This window comes from Macrobrachium rosenbergii, chromosome 3, assembly GCF_040412425.1.
Source record: "Macrobrachium rosenbergii isolate ZJJX-2024 chromosome 3, ASM4041242v1, whole genome shotgun sequence".
In the NCBI taxonomy this organism is placed as follows: domain Eukaryota; kingdom Metazoa; phylum Arthropoda; class Malacostraca; order Decapoda; family Palaemonidae; genus Macrobrachium; species Macrobrachium rosenbergii.
In genome coordinates, this window is record NC_089743.1 from 60107967 (window position 1) to 60120991 (window position 13025).

General features: G+C 38.2%; 1 protein-coding gene across 1 annotated transcript in view; it reads right to left on the minus strand.

The window, feature by feature from the left end:
- The window catches only part of LOC136851445 (uncharacterized), a 39232-nt gene extending 27882 nt beyond the window's left edge, over nucleotides 1-11350 (minus strand). Inside the window, exon 1 of the mRNA XM_067125537.1 lies at nucleotides 11117-11350. Within this exon, the coding sequence (XP_066981638.1) occupies nucleotides 11117-11350 (234 nt within the window). The remainder of the gene's footprint in view (nucleotides 1-11116) is intronic.
- Nucleotides 11351-13025: the final 1675 nt, after the last annotated feature.

The following is a 13025-nucleotide window of genomic DNA, read 5'->3' on the forward strand; positions in this document are numbered from 1 at the left end:
AACAAGTGTGGCGAACTGGGACTTCAGTTTTTAAGTTAAAAAATTTCAAACTTTACACTTCATGAAGTAATTTTATTACAATACTTAATGATGTATACGTATACATATACTGTATACATATGTATAGAATATCCTTGCCACTTTATACCAGATTTATATACATATGTATGGAATCTACTCGTCAATATATGTGTTATAGGAAGGTATTTCATCAGAAATTCCCCCTGGTGTTTGGTTATAAGGACTGTGTTTGGAACTCAGTCAGAGTTTGGTTGTGACATCTTCATTTTCTCCATGGCTGTAGAATAAGACTGTTTTTGGAAGATCAGACCAATGTTCTGCAGGATTTCAGACAAACTCCATAGTGGTTTTTTCTTGTATTTAGTATAAAGACTATATACAAAAGAATACAATTGGTCTGCACAGGATGATCTCCCATGTCGATCTAATATCTAAGCTTTCACACTTTTACATAGCAAGACTAAGATTCACACACACGAACAAACATATGACCTCGTTCCCAAGGACTTCCCACGGCTACGTGACTTTGCCTCCAGCTCTGATCAAAAGGAGAACGCTGAGTTTATGCAAACGCATGCTAATGTATGATGACGCACTGTCTTTAAGACACTACACAGGTACTTATTGATGACGTTTGCGTCTGGTTTGATCGCACTGAGATTTCGCAACAACACTCCTTTCATGTGCGACAGAGATATTGGGAATTATCTTAGATTTACTAAGAAACGTAGTTTATTTAAATGTGGCATAAATGAAATATGACATTTGCTCGGCCACGTAAAACACAATAGGAACGAAATCATCAAAACAGGCATTCACCAGCTAAGCATAAATTCTCAGAAAGCAAAAGAAAATATACGCTTCCAAATATCATTATACTCAAAATGTGAATGAGATACATAGTAATTACTGAAGACAGCAAATACTGAAATATGTTGCATATTTGTGAACACAAGTCTTACTAAAATGTAGCAAAGTGACAAAAAAAGGTAAGTTATATAACTCAAATACTGATTATACTGACAATGCTAATGATTAACATATAAATCATATACAGATAATGTAATCCGGATAAATCAAATAAAATAATGCAATTCAGAAATGATAATGCAATCCTGAAATGATAATGCAATTCGTATACGAAGTAAAAACATTTGTGCACAGATTATATGAATACACTTGCAATGATAGAGATTGAAATCAATGCTTAAAAAATGTATCCAAAGGTAATAACCATATGGTAGGTTTATATAAACAAACAGTTATCCTGATAGATTAATCAGCATGGACAACCAAATTACTAAATGCAAAATGTTGAATGAACAACATGCTACTACACGCAATTGATACATACATATGTAGTATAGGTTATTAAAGAAATAAATGTAGATAAATGATAACACCAGAAATGTTCAGCTCTTCCTCACATACATTACCACCGAAAATAGAACCTTTTCAGTCTTTCTCTGTGTATTCGAGCTTTACTGAAAAAATGGCCAGTAATTCCATTATCGAACTCGGAACATATAATTGCGCCAGTCCAACGTTGACCTTTGAGAATCAGCAGATTTCGCAATGGTCTCCTCCATCTCTCGTGCTTTTTTCCAAAACATTACACTGACGATTACACCTACGGCTCCCAGCAACATACCAACGGCAATTAATGTGTAGATGAGAAGAAAATCATGGTGATCAGAAGAATGGCTCGCAGGAGACAGCAAGTCTAATGATGCAATAGCGTTTTCGATGGGCCTGCTGTAGGGAATTGTTAGACCTTGCAGCCTAGTGTTTCCCCACGACGTGTTGATGAAGAAGTTACGCCCTCGGATGATCGATGTGCTAGCTCGGATGAAGAGTGACGACGTTGTTGCAGTGCAGCCATCATTAACGACGAACATGTGTCCTGTTGTCCTAGTACCATCTGGGCAAGTGACGATGTATGGTTCTGCAGAGAAGACGAATGACGTGCCATTCACGAGCCTGTGACGAAACTGATTGTCATGATACCGTACTAAACCAGCCAAACAATGTTCATGTGTATGGGGAGAGGTTCTGTTAAGTACCAAGTCCAATTCGCATGAATTCAATGACGTAATGGATACATTTAAGAATTCAAACAAATCGATCCTGCACACTACATTATTCATAGCATCATGGCAATCATTTAACAGTGCTTGGTCTCGGACTACCGTAAAAGCTTCCTTATTGGCGGAAACCAATACTAGAGCTGACAGATTATTGATAAAGTGTTTGATATCTACTTCGGCTAACATCTATTATATCCTTCAATGGATCTGATAAACTAGATGTCGGGGATAAGATGTGAAAAGGTGACCTAGCAGGTATCCCATATACAGCTTCATGGGGAGACATACGGATTGAAGTATGATAATTGTTATTTAGGGTACTGGACACAGTGGGTATTGCAATATCCCAGTTTGGGTCCATACCGCCTATGTTTACACGCAGTATGTCTAGCACCTTTCTATTAACCCGTTCTACCAATCCATTAGATTCAGGATGGTATATCATCGTATTGACTTTCTTTATTTGCAGAATTTCGCACAATGAGTTAAGGAAGTGATTATTGAATTCTTCACCTGAGTCAGAGATTATTATATTTGGAATTCCATGTCTGCATAAATAGCACTCGTAAAACTTCCTAGCGCACTCAATGGCTGTTTTACTTTTTAGTGGTATTAATTCAGTATACCGTGTAAGGGCGTCAATTATAACCAAGAGGTTTTTATTCCCCGGTCTGTCTCGTAAAAACCTGTCAATAAATCAAGGTGTACCCTTTCAAAAGGTTTGCTAGGCACGGGATAAGTTCCGAGACCTACAGGATTCTTAGTATGGCCCTTGTGACGGAAACATATATCACAGTTTTTAATATATGTCCTAATATCTTTTAACATAGTAGACCAGTAAAATAATGACTTGGCCTTTGAGAGGTTATTTCGAACCCAGGATGACCATGCAGAGGATGGTTGTGAAGCCATTTCAGAACGATTGGGATTAATGTGATAGGTACAACCACCTGGTCGTTAGTTAACTGTGTTGAACTCCTGGTTCTCCTAGCCACGGATCGGCATAGAATGTTATCCTTAATCAAGAAATATTGATTCGTATATTTCACATATTCCTTATCATCTGGATTCCTATTTAATGCATCTATTATTACTCTTAATTTCTGATCTTTCATTTGTTCTTGTCGTACTGAATCTAGATTCCATTCTATATCTGTAATATTCTCTGTTGTTTGGGCTAAAGATTGACCATTTTCGATAGCAATTTTCATAGCTTGCGAAGGAATTGGAATTTCTTCTAGATCAGCGAAAGGTATTGAGTGTGTTGGTACTGGGTTACGAGATAGCGCATCTGCGATTACGTTTGCTTTACCGGGTAAGTATCCAATTTTAGCTCCAAAGTCCTGGATAATCATGTGCCACCGAGTTCTTTTAGGACTATGATTGAAACCTTTAAAAGTCAGTAAGGGGCTTGTGATCAGTTAAAACCTTGACACTATACCCATAGATTATATATTTAAAATGTACCAACGAATTAGCAATGGCGAGGCATTCCTTATCTATTACTGCACATTTCTTCTCTGACATTTTTAATTTGCGAGAATAAAAAGCAATGGGGAAAAACTTATTGTCATGCCACTGAGTAACACACCTCCTACTCCTTGATCTGATGCGTCGGTTGCAATAATAAACTCTTTAGTAAAATCGGGAAACTTTAAAATAGGAGCAGAACTGATTTTTTCTTTCAAGGTATCAAAAGCAATTTGATGTTGGGATTCCCATTTAAAAGTTACGTCCTTCCTTATGAGATCAGTTAAAGGAGCTGCTATTACTGAATAATCTCGGATAAACCGACGATAATAACCCGAAACCCCGAGAAATTGCTGTATGGCTTTAACATTAGTAGGAACGGGAAATTTACTAATAGCAGAGATTTTATCATGGACTACTTTAAGACCTTGCCGAGATACCATGAAACCCAAATAAACTAATTCGTCTTTAAAAACTCACATTTAGAAATTTTTACTTTTAGATGATGTTCTCTTAACCTTTGAAGGACTATCTCTAGTTTACTTAAATGCTCCTCCAAGGTGTTGGAAAATATAACTAAATCATCCATATAAGCATGGAGAATATTCCCCAGTAAATCTCCGAACACTATATTGATCATTCTAGTGAACGTAATAGAGCACAACGTAGCCCAAATGGCATACGTAGGAATTCATAGTGACCTCTAGCTGTACTAAAAGCAATGTACTGGGTACTATCCTTAGCTAAGGGTATCTGGTGAAAGCCTTTAAGTAAGTCTAAGGAAGTAAAAATTTATTCTGTCCTAATAGAGACAAAATATCATCTGTGCAAGGTACTGGGAAACGATCAGGGATAGTTTGGTCGTTGAGCTTGCGAAAGTCAACACAAATCCTCCAGGTTTTATCCTTTTTTGGTACTACTATCAAGGGAAAATTATAAGGGCTGTTAGATTTCTTAATAACCCCCTCTTTTAACATTTTATCTACCTCAACATTGATTTCATTCAGAAATTTGGCCGGTAGACGATATGAAGGCACGTAAATGACCTGGTCCTTATCCTTTAAACGAATTTGATGTTCGATGACTTCCGTTTTGCCTAAAGCTCCAGTACTAGTAGAAAAAACATCACTATATTTGGATAAAAGATCAAAAAATTTCTTGCTTATATCCCTATCTAAAATGTCTGCTTCGATTTTGCCTTTAATTACCTTTTTTTTTAAAGAGATTCGTCTGTTGCTGATTCAGTGGAGTTAATTTCAGCAACTGTAAGGATTCGATGTTTATATGCTTCGATATTGACAATATGTTGATTTTCATGTACTGTTAAAGCAGCATTTAAGTGATTAAAAACTTCAATGTTAACCCGATGATCAGAATTTACTGTGTATAATGCTTGCGTGACTGAAAGCCCATTGATCTTTAGAGTATCAGGAAGAATTAAAACCTCTGAGCCTGGCAATTTTCTTTTAACCTTGACCGTGAGATACGATGGTGTGTTTGGCTCAATAGTTTGTGCGAACGCAGCAAGGACGGGTGCCTGAGAGTTATGTTGGGTTGCTGTAACAATATCATCGCTTATGAGACAAGTGACTGGCTCTTCGATATACGTTATCTTCTTACTCTCTGTCTCCTTCTGATCCAAAACAGATTTCAATGTGTGTGAAGACCGATAGAATTTCCCTTTTATAAACACTCCGTGTTTTGCGGGTGTTAAAATTACGTTATGTAATGACATTGATGGATACCCCATAATAACTACTGGGTACATATTAATATTGCCAACAATGATAAAGGTATCCGTAAAAGTACGTTGCCCCAACCTGTATTGTATCTGAGATGTACCAATTACATCTAATTCATTATTGCCTATTCCTGACAAACGAACATCGGAGCGTTCGATGGGAAATCTTGAAAATAAAAGGTGATGGGTACGTAAATCCATTATATTACGTGGACTACCTGAATCAAAAAACAAGGTGAAATGCTTATGTTCTAAGCTAACTGCATGCAAAGTGGGTCTAACTTCTTCTGAGCCAATAATAGCGTGTATTTTGCAAAAATCTACGGGACCGTGCTCTGCATGTTTGGGAGACACTACCTCGATTTCTGGAAAATTCTTGTCTTCACACATATCTTGGAGAACATTAAACTTATTATCTGATTCAAAAAGTGATGATAACCCAGTATCACTCTCCTCCCCCTTTAAGCTGGCTATGTGGTGTTTGTCTGCCCGCCGGCATTCGGAAAATTCACTGACGCATGTTTGTTTGGAACTGCTGAGCCTGAAGTTGGCTTTCCCGAGGAACGATTTGAATGTACTTGTTTCTGACCTGCATTACTGTTCTGCTTGTAATGTTTGTTCTTTCCCCCATGGTACTGTTGCTTTTTAGCGTCATTACCAGTATTTTGAATGTTTGTGTTACTGTTTAAATTCTTCTTCCTTGCATTGCAATGACTATACTTATGATTCGTACTGTTATGGATTGAACAATAGCGGGATCTACACTCATTTATCATATAACCTGGTCTTTTGCAGTTAAAACAAATGACTGCTGATGGATTATTAGTGACTAAGTTAACCTGTTGCGGTGATGTAGACGCATGATTTTTGTTTTCTTGCTTTGTAAAATCCTGAATTAGAGAAGGATCGAGATCTGTACACTTGGACAAGTGTTTCCGAACTTGCCTATAGATATCTAATTCTGAGCTATCTGATTGTAATTTCTCATCAAAACACTTAACCAAAGGTTCAGGTAACATCGCTGTTACAAGTGTTAAATAGAATAACCTGCAGACAGATTTGGAACTGATATGCAGATTACCATTGACCCAACTTGAGCCATCAATCTGTCCTTTATACTCTTCGAGCCTATCTCCTATCAGAGCTGCCCTATCTGCTATACTTAGATTAGTCATAGATGTGAGTCTTATGATGTTGCGTAAAGCAAGAACTTCATCAATGCACCCTCACTCCCATAAATGGAACGCAGATTGGCTTTGAAACCATCCCAAGTGTTTGTTTCTTTAAAAGATATTCCCCGCAAGTACGCACCTGCATCTCCCTTAGCAAAATCTATGAAACTCTTTGCCTCTTGCAATTGTAAAGACGGATCGGTAATGGATTTTGCCGTGAGGTGTACGTCTATAGACGAAATCCAAGATTCGACACCCTGCGTCAAAAATCCATTGACACGACCTGCGAATGGTACAATTGGCGATCTAGCATTAACTACCGTAACTACAGGATTCTGTGGGGAAGTGGTGGGGTCGCTCCCACTTGGGGTTGGAGGAGTCATTTTCCTACTAAGTTTCCTATCCGCACGCCTACTCTCTAAGTGATCTTGAAACCTATATGAATAAACACGGCTGCTACGTAACCTCATAAATCTAAACCAGGAACGCAAGTAAATAACAACCGAGATTCATATAACCGCTAAAAAATAACATCACTTATGAAAAATGCATCATAAAATACAATAATGAAAAGTAATAAATGCACTTTCCTGAAAAAGAACAGAGTTAACAACGTGTCAGGCGTAAAAAATAAAAGAACACAAAAGTATGAAAAAAAAATGAGGTATCAGGAACCGCTATGTCTGCAAGGCAAAGGTATTAATCTACGGCACTGCTCACCTTATATCAGCAACCTGCCACTCGAGACCCGAACACTGTAAATGAATATACCAACTGTTATAAATAATGGCTGTACTTAGCTTTTTATTGGATTATGGTAAGTAGGTCGACGAGGTTCCTCTGCTGTCCAACTTCCGTCTGGCTAGATACACGTCATCAAAGGGATGTTATTGTGGATGTTGAACTTCTTATGTTGATGAATGTTGATTGCAGAAACCCTCAAGGAACATCGTGGAGTGTTGATGTGCAATGTTGCGTAGATTTGTGTAGATTTCTCTCTCTCTCTCTGCCATGCGTTGGGGAAGATGTGTTGTGAAGGTCAGATGTTTTCCTCGCTTTTTCGTTGTTGATTGTTTTCTTTCCGCTTCCAAGACGTTTTGATGCATCGAGTTGTCCGTCCGACTGTAACCATGTCGTTTATGAAGATGACAATTGTCTATGGTTTTTTGGGCATCTCGCCGTATCGGAGCTTCCGTTTACCAATGTAGACGCCATGCAGAGGTGCTGCCAGAAAGCTCTGTTGTGACCGCTGTTGTGTATACTGTTGTACGCTGTTGACCGCTGTTGACCGCTGCCACCACCTGTTATAGGAAGGTATTTCATCAGAAATTCCCCCTGGTGTTTGGTTATAAGGACTGTGTTTGGAACTCAGTCAGAGTTTGGTTGTGACATCTTCATTTTCTCCATGGCTGTAGAATAAGACTGTTTTTGGAAGATCAGACCAATGTTCTGCAGGATTTCAGACAAACTCCATAGTGGTTTTTCTTGTATTTAGTATAAAGACTATATACAAAAGAATACAATTGGTCTGCACAGGATGATCTCCCATGTCGATCTAATATCTAAGCTTTCACACTTTTACATAGCAAGACTAAGATTCACACACACGAACAAACATATGACCTCGTTCCCAAGGACTTCCCACGGCTACGTGACTTTGCCTCCAGCTCTGATCAAAAGGAGAACGCTGAGTTTATGCAAACGCATGCTAATGTATGATGACGCACTGTCTTTAAGACACTACACAGGTACTTATCGATGATGTTTGCGTCTGGTTTGATCGCACTGAGATTTCGCAACAACACTCCTTTCATGTGCGACAGAGATATATATATTGGGAATTATCTTAGATTTACTAAGAAACGTAGTTTATTTAAATGTGGCATAAATGAAATATGACATATGTCAGATATGTAATTCTAATAACCACAATAACCTCTCGAATTGCTTGTTATAATTACAAATATATATTTACTTATTACTTTTCCCTTTTCCTCGTATTTATAATCGATTTTATATAACTTAACATATTTATTCAGCATTCATTCCTCTGTACTTCAGTATATATTTAAAATACCTTTCATATAAATAAAATATTAAAAAGTTGATATAAAATATGAAAAGTTGCGCAGCGAACTGGAATTTTGTCCTGTAAAAATCTGGGGGGCGGGGGTGGTGGTGAAGAGACCGTTAAGCAGTTAAGGCTTCAAGCTATTTTCGTCCTTATTATATTACTCAATAAGGTTGATTTTGTTTCTCTTATTTTACTGGGCTACGCCTTTGTGACACAGCTACTCTTTTATTATTGTTCTTTTTAACGATTGTATATGTAATTCTCTCTCTCTCTCTCTCTCTCTCTCTCTCTCTCTCTCTCTCTCTCTCTCTCTCTCTCTCTCTCTCTCTCTCTCTCTCTCTCTCAGTCTCTCTTTCCCTCTTTGTGTATCTCAGTCTCTGTAAAGTCTCTTTGTCTCACATGCAACCCTCACACACAGAGAGAGAGAGAGAGAGAGAGAGAGACCACAGTAGGAAACTTTATAGACTGAGAGACACCAAGAGAAAGAGACTTTAATGAGATTGAGAGACACTAAGAGACTTTATTGAGACTGGGAGACACTCAGGAACTCTAGAGAAAGTGAGAGACACTCAGGAAATTTAGAGAGACTGAGAGGCACTAAGAGAGACTAAGAGACTTTATAGGGACTGAAAGACACTCAGGAACTTTACAGAGACTGAGAGACACTACGAGAAGCTAAGAGACTTTATAGAGACTGAGAGACACTCAAGAACTTTAGAGAGACTGAGAGACACTAAGAGAGACTAATAGACTTTAGAGAGGCTGAGAGACACTCAGGAACTTTACAGAGACTGAGAGACACTAAGAGACTTTAGAGAGACTGAGAGACACTCAGGAATATTATAGAGACTGGGAGACACTAAGAGACTTTAGAGAGACTGAGAGACACTCAGGAACTTTACAGAGACTGAGAGATACTCAGGAACTTTACAGAGACACTAAGAGACTTTAGAGAGACTGATAGACACCCAGGAACTTTACAGAGACTGAGAGACACGAAGAGATTTTAGAGAGACCGAGAGACACTCAGGAACTTTCCAGAGACTGAGAGACACTCTGGTACTTTATAGAGACTGGACTCTCAGGAACTTTACAGAGACTGAGAGACACTCCGGAACTTTACAGAGAATGAGAGACACGAAGAGATTTTAGAGAGACCGAGAGACACTCAGGAACTTTCCAGAGACTGAGAGACACTCAGGTACTTTATAGAGACTGAGAGACACTCAGGAACTTTACAGAGACTGAGAGACACTCAGGAACTATACAGAGACTGAGAGACACTCAGGAACTTTACAGAGACTGAGAGACACTCAGGAACTTTACAGAGAGTGAGAGACACTAAGATGGATGGATGTGTGATATTTAGGACAAAAGCCCAGGCACTGGGGCCAAGAAGGCCATTCAGCGCCGTAATGAAGAGAAAATAAATTATGTTTAGGTTACGAATTCATGAAGGAAATGATTATTAATAAATAAAATGAAGTGATGTGACAAATAAAATGAAGTGATGTGACCAATAAATAAAGGTATGAAGTTTAATGAATGATGTGATATATACAAAATAAAAAATCTAATGTCATTAAAATTCTATGTGATGTAATAATAAATATATTAAGAAATAAATTAAACATCATTAAAAATTTTAACACACTTTAAAAAAGAGATGATAGCAGAAATATCTGCTTCATCTCCCAAAATATCAGAGAGGGAAACATCTTTCTCTTTGGTTAAAATATCTGGGGCACACCACCAGAATGTGCTCCACTGTTAGTGTCTCGTCACAGTAAGCACACTCTGGAGGGCTGCTTCCTTCTAAAATAAACTGATGAGTTAAACGAGTGTGTCCAATCCTTAGTCTGGTTAAAATAACCTCTCTTCGTCTGTTAAGTTGGAATGACGAAGACCACGGTAGTATATTACCCCTAACATTTCTATATTTCTTATTACTGGCAAGAAGAGGAGAAGTTCACCTTTCTTAACATTTACTTAAAACATAAGATCTAATAGGACCTTTTAGGTCTGTATGAGGCACTTTTCTGAAAGAGGTTTCTGATAAAATACTAGCAGCTTTCGCTTCCCTGTCTGCCATCTCGTTTCCGCAAATCCCCACGTGAGAAGGGACCCAACAGAAAGAGACTGATTTACGCCGACAATATATACGAAAAAGCCACTCCTGAACTTTTTGAATTAATGGATGAAAGCTATTAAATTTTTTAATAGCTTCTAAAGTGCTTCTAGAGTCTGAGTATATGACAAAATTAGAGTCACTACTTTGAAAAACTAAATCTAGGGCAGAGACTACAGCTGTTAATTCGGTAGTAAATATTGATGCAGAGTCAGGTAATTTAGCTGTGTACGCTGTATATATCTTTGTAAAATTAGCATGGATAACATCGTGCTCTACGAATTTTCCCCTAATCTCTTCTTCAGTGCAGTCCTTTTTGTTAAACAATTTCTTACATACTGATGCTTCTGGAATAAGACATGGAGGATTTACAGGATATTCTACTTCCAGGACTTTCTGGGATTTAAGATGATTATTCCTAACATCCTCATTCAGTCGAATTTGGAATGGTTTAGAAGCTCTTGTACCAGAAAAACGACGAGAGTCTGTTTCCTGTAATGCTTGAAAGGTGGGATTTTTGAGAGCACTTTTCAATCTAGCCATATATCGCAACTCTAGCTCTTGCCTTCTTAGATCAAGGGGAAACTGATCTGTGTCGACATATATGCTTCCAACAGACGAAGTTCTAAAAGCCCCTGAGCATATTCTCAACCCCATGTTGTGTACAACATCCAGTTCCTTTAGCTTGGTTTTACAGGCTGAGGAATAAAGTTGACAGCCATAGTCTAGTTTAGATCGACACAGAGTGTCATATAGCATCAGAAGCGATTTCTTATCAGCCCCCCAAACTAAATTCAGAAACAACCTTTAAAATATTCATGGGTTGTTTAACATTAAACTTTAGGGCATTTATGTGGCTAGCCCATGTTAATTTATGGTCAATAGTCATCCCCAGAAATTTAACTTCACTTTCGTAAAGAAGGATGGACCCTTTTAAACTAAGTGTAGGAACCTCTTCCACACGCCGGCACCTGATGAATCTTACTGCAACTGTTTTGGAAGAGGAGAATTTGAAACCATTCTCATCAGCCCACTTAGCAATAGCATTAATAGACCTTTGCAAATGTTTACATACAGACAAGGAATCATATCCTGTGCAGTATATTGCAAGGTCATCGACTAAAAGCGAGCATTTAACAAGGGGTGAGATTTTTTCAAGCACACTATTTATTGCCACTGAAAAAAGTGTTACACTTGAAACGCTTCTTTGGGGAACTCCTTCCTCCTGCATAAAAGGTTGGGAGGAGTTTCCCACTCTTACCTTAAAATGTCTGTCTGTTAAAAAGGAATATATAAACCTGATCATTCTTCCACATATGCCCATCTTGTGCAATTGTTTCATGATGGCAATTCTCCAGGTAGTGTCATATGCTTTCTCCAAGTCAAAAAATATGCCAATGGTCTGACATTGTTTGGCGAATCCTTGCTGGACTTGGTTGGTCAACCTCAGCAGGGGATCAAGGGTGGAGCGGTTTTTTCTGAAACCAAATTGAAATGGCGATAGTAATCCTTTGGTTTCCAGGTGCCAAACTAGTCTAGTATTTATCATTTTCTCCATCAGCTTACATACACAGCTGGTAAGAGCCATTGGTCTATAGCTGGTGGCTTGGGAAGCATCTTTATTAGGCTTTTTAATAGGAACAATTATGGATATTTTCCAGTCCTTGGGTTAAATTCCAGTTTCCCACATTTTGTTTATAATCTTCAGTAAATATTTTTTGGCACCATCTGGGAGGTGTTTCAGCATTTCATATATGATTGTATCCTCACCTGGAGCTGTGGATTCACTTGAGTAGAGCGCCTCACGAAGTTCTCTTAGGGAAAATTTGTAGTTGTATGGTTCAGATTTTCCCGAGTCAAACTTCAGACACATTTCAGAATTCCTGATTCTTTGAAATTCTGGAGAATACTTGTTAGGGCTGGAAACTTTAGAAAAGTGTTTTCCTAGCTCAATGGCAACTTCAGTGGGCTCTATGATTAGTGTCACTTATTTTTAATGAAGGTAATGGTGACGCAACAAATTTTCCACTCAGTTTCCTTATTTTACGCCACACCACTCTTACTGGGGTCTTGGAGTTTATTCCATTAATATAGTAAAGCCAACATTCTCTTTTGGTTTTCTTATAAAAGCGCCGCTGCTTGGCTAAAGCACGCTTGTAGATTAATTTAGACTGAGGGGAGCCAGTAGTTTTGTAACGTCTGTAGCACTTCCTAGTCACTTTTCTCAGAATACCACATGTCTTATCCCACCAGGGAACTGCAGGTCTACGAGGTTTGTCTTTTGTTTTTGGAATCGAGCCTTCAGCACTCTTCAAAGTAGATTCAATAAAGT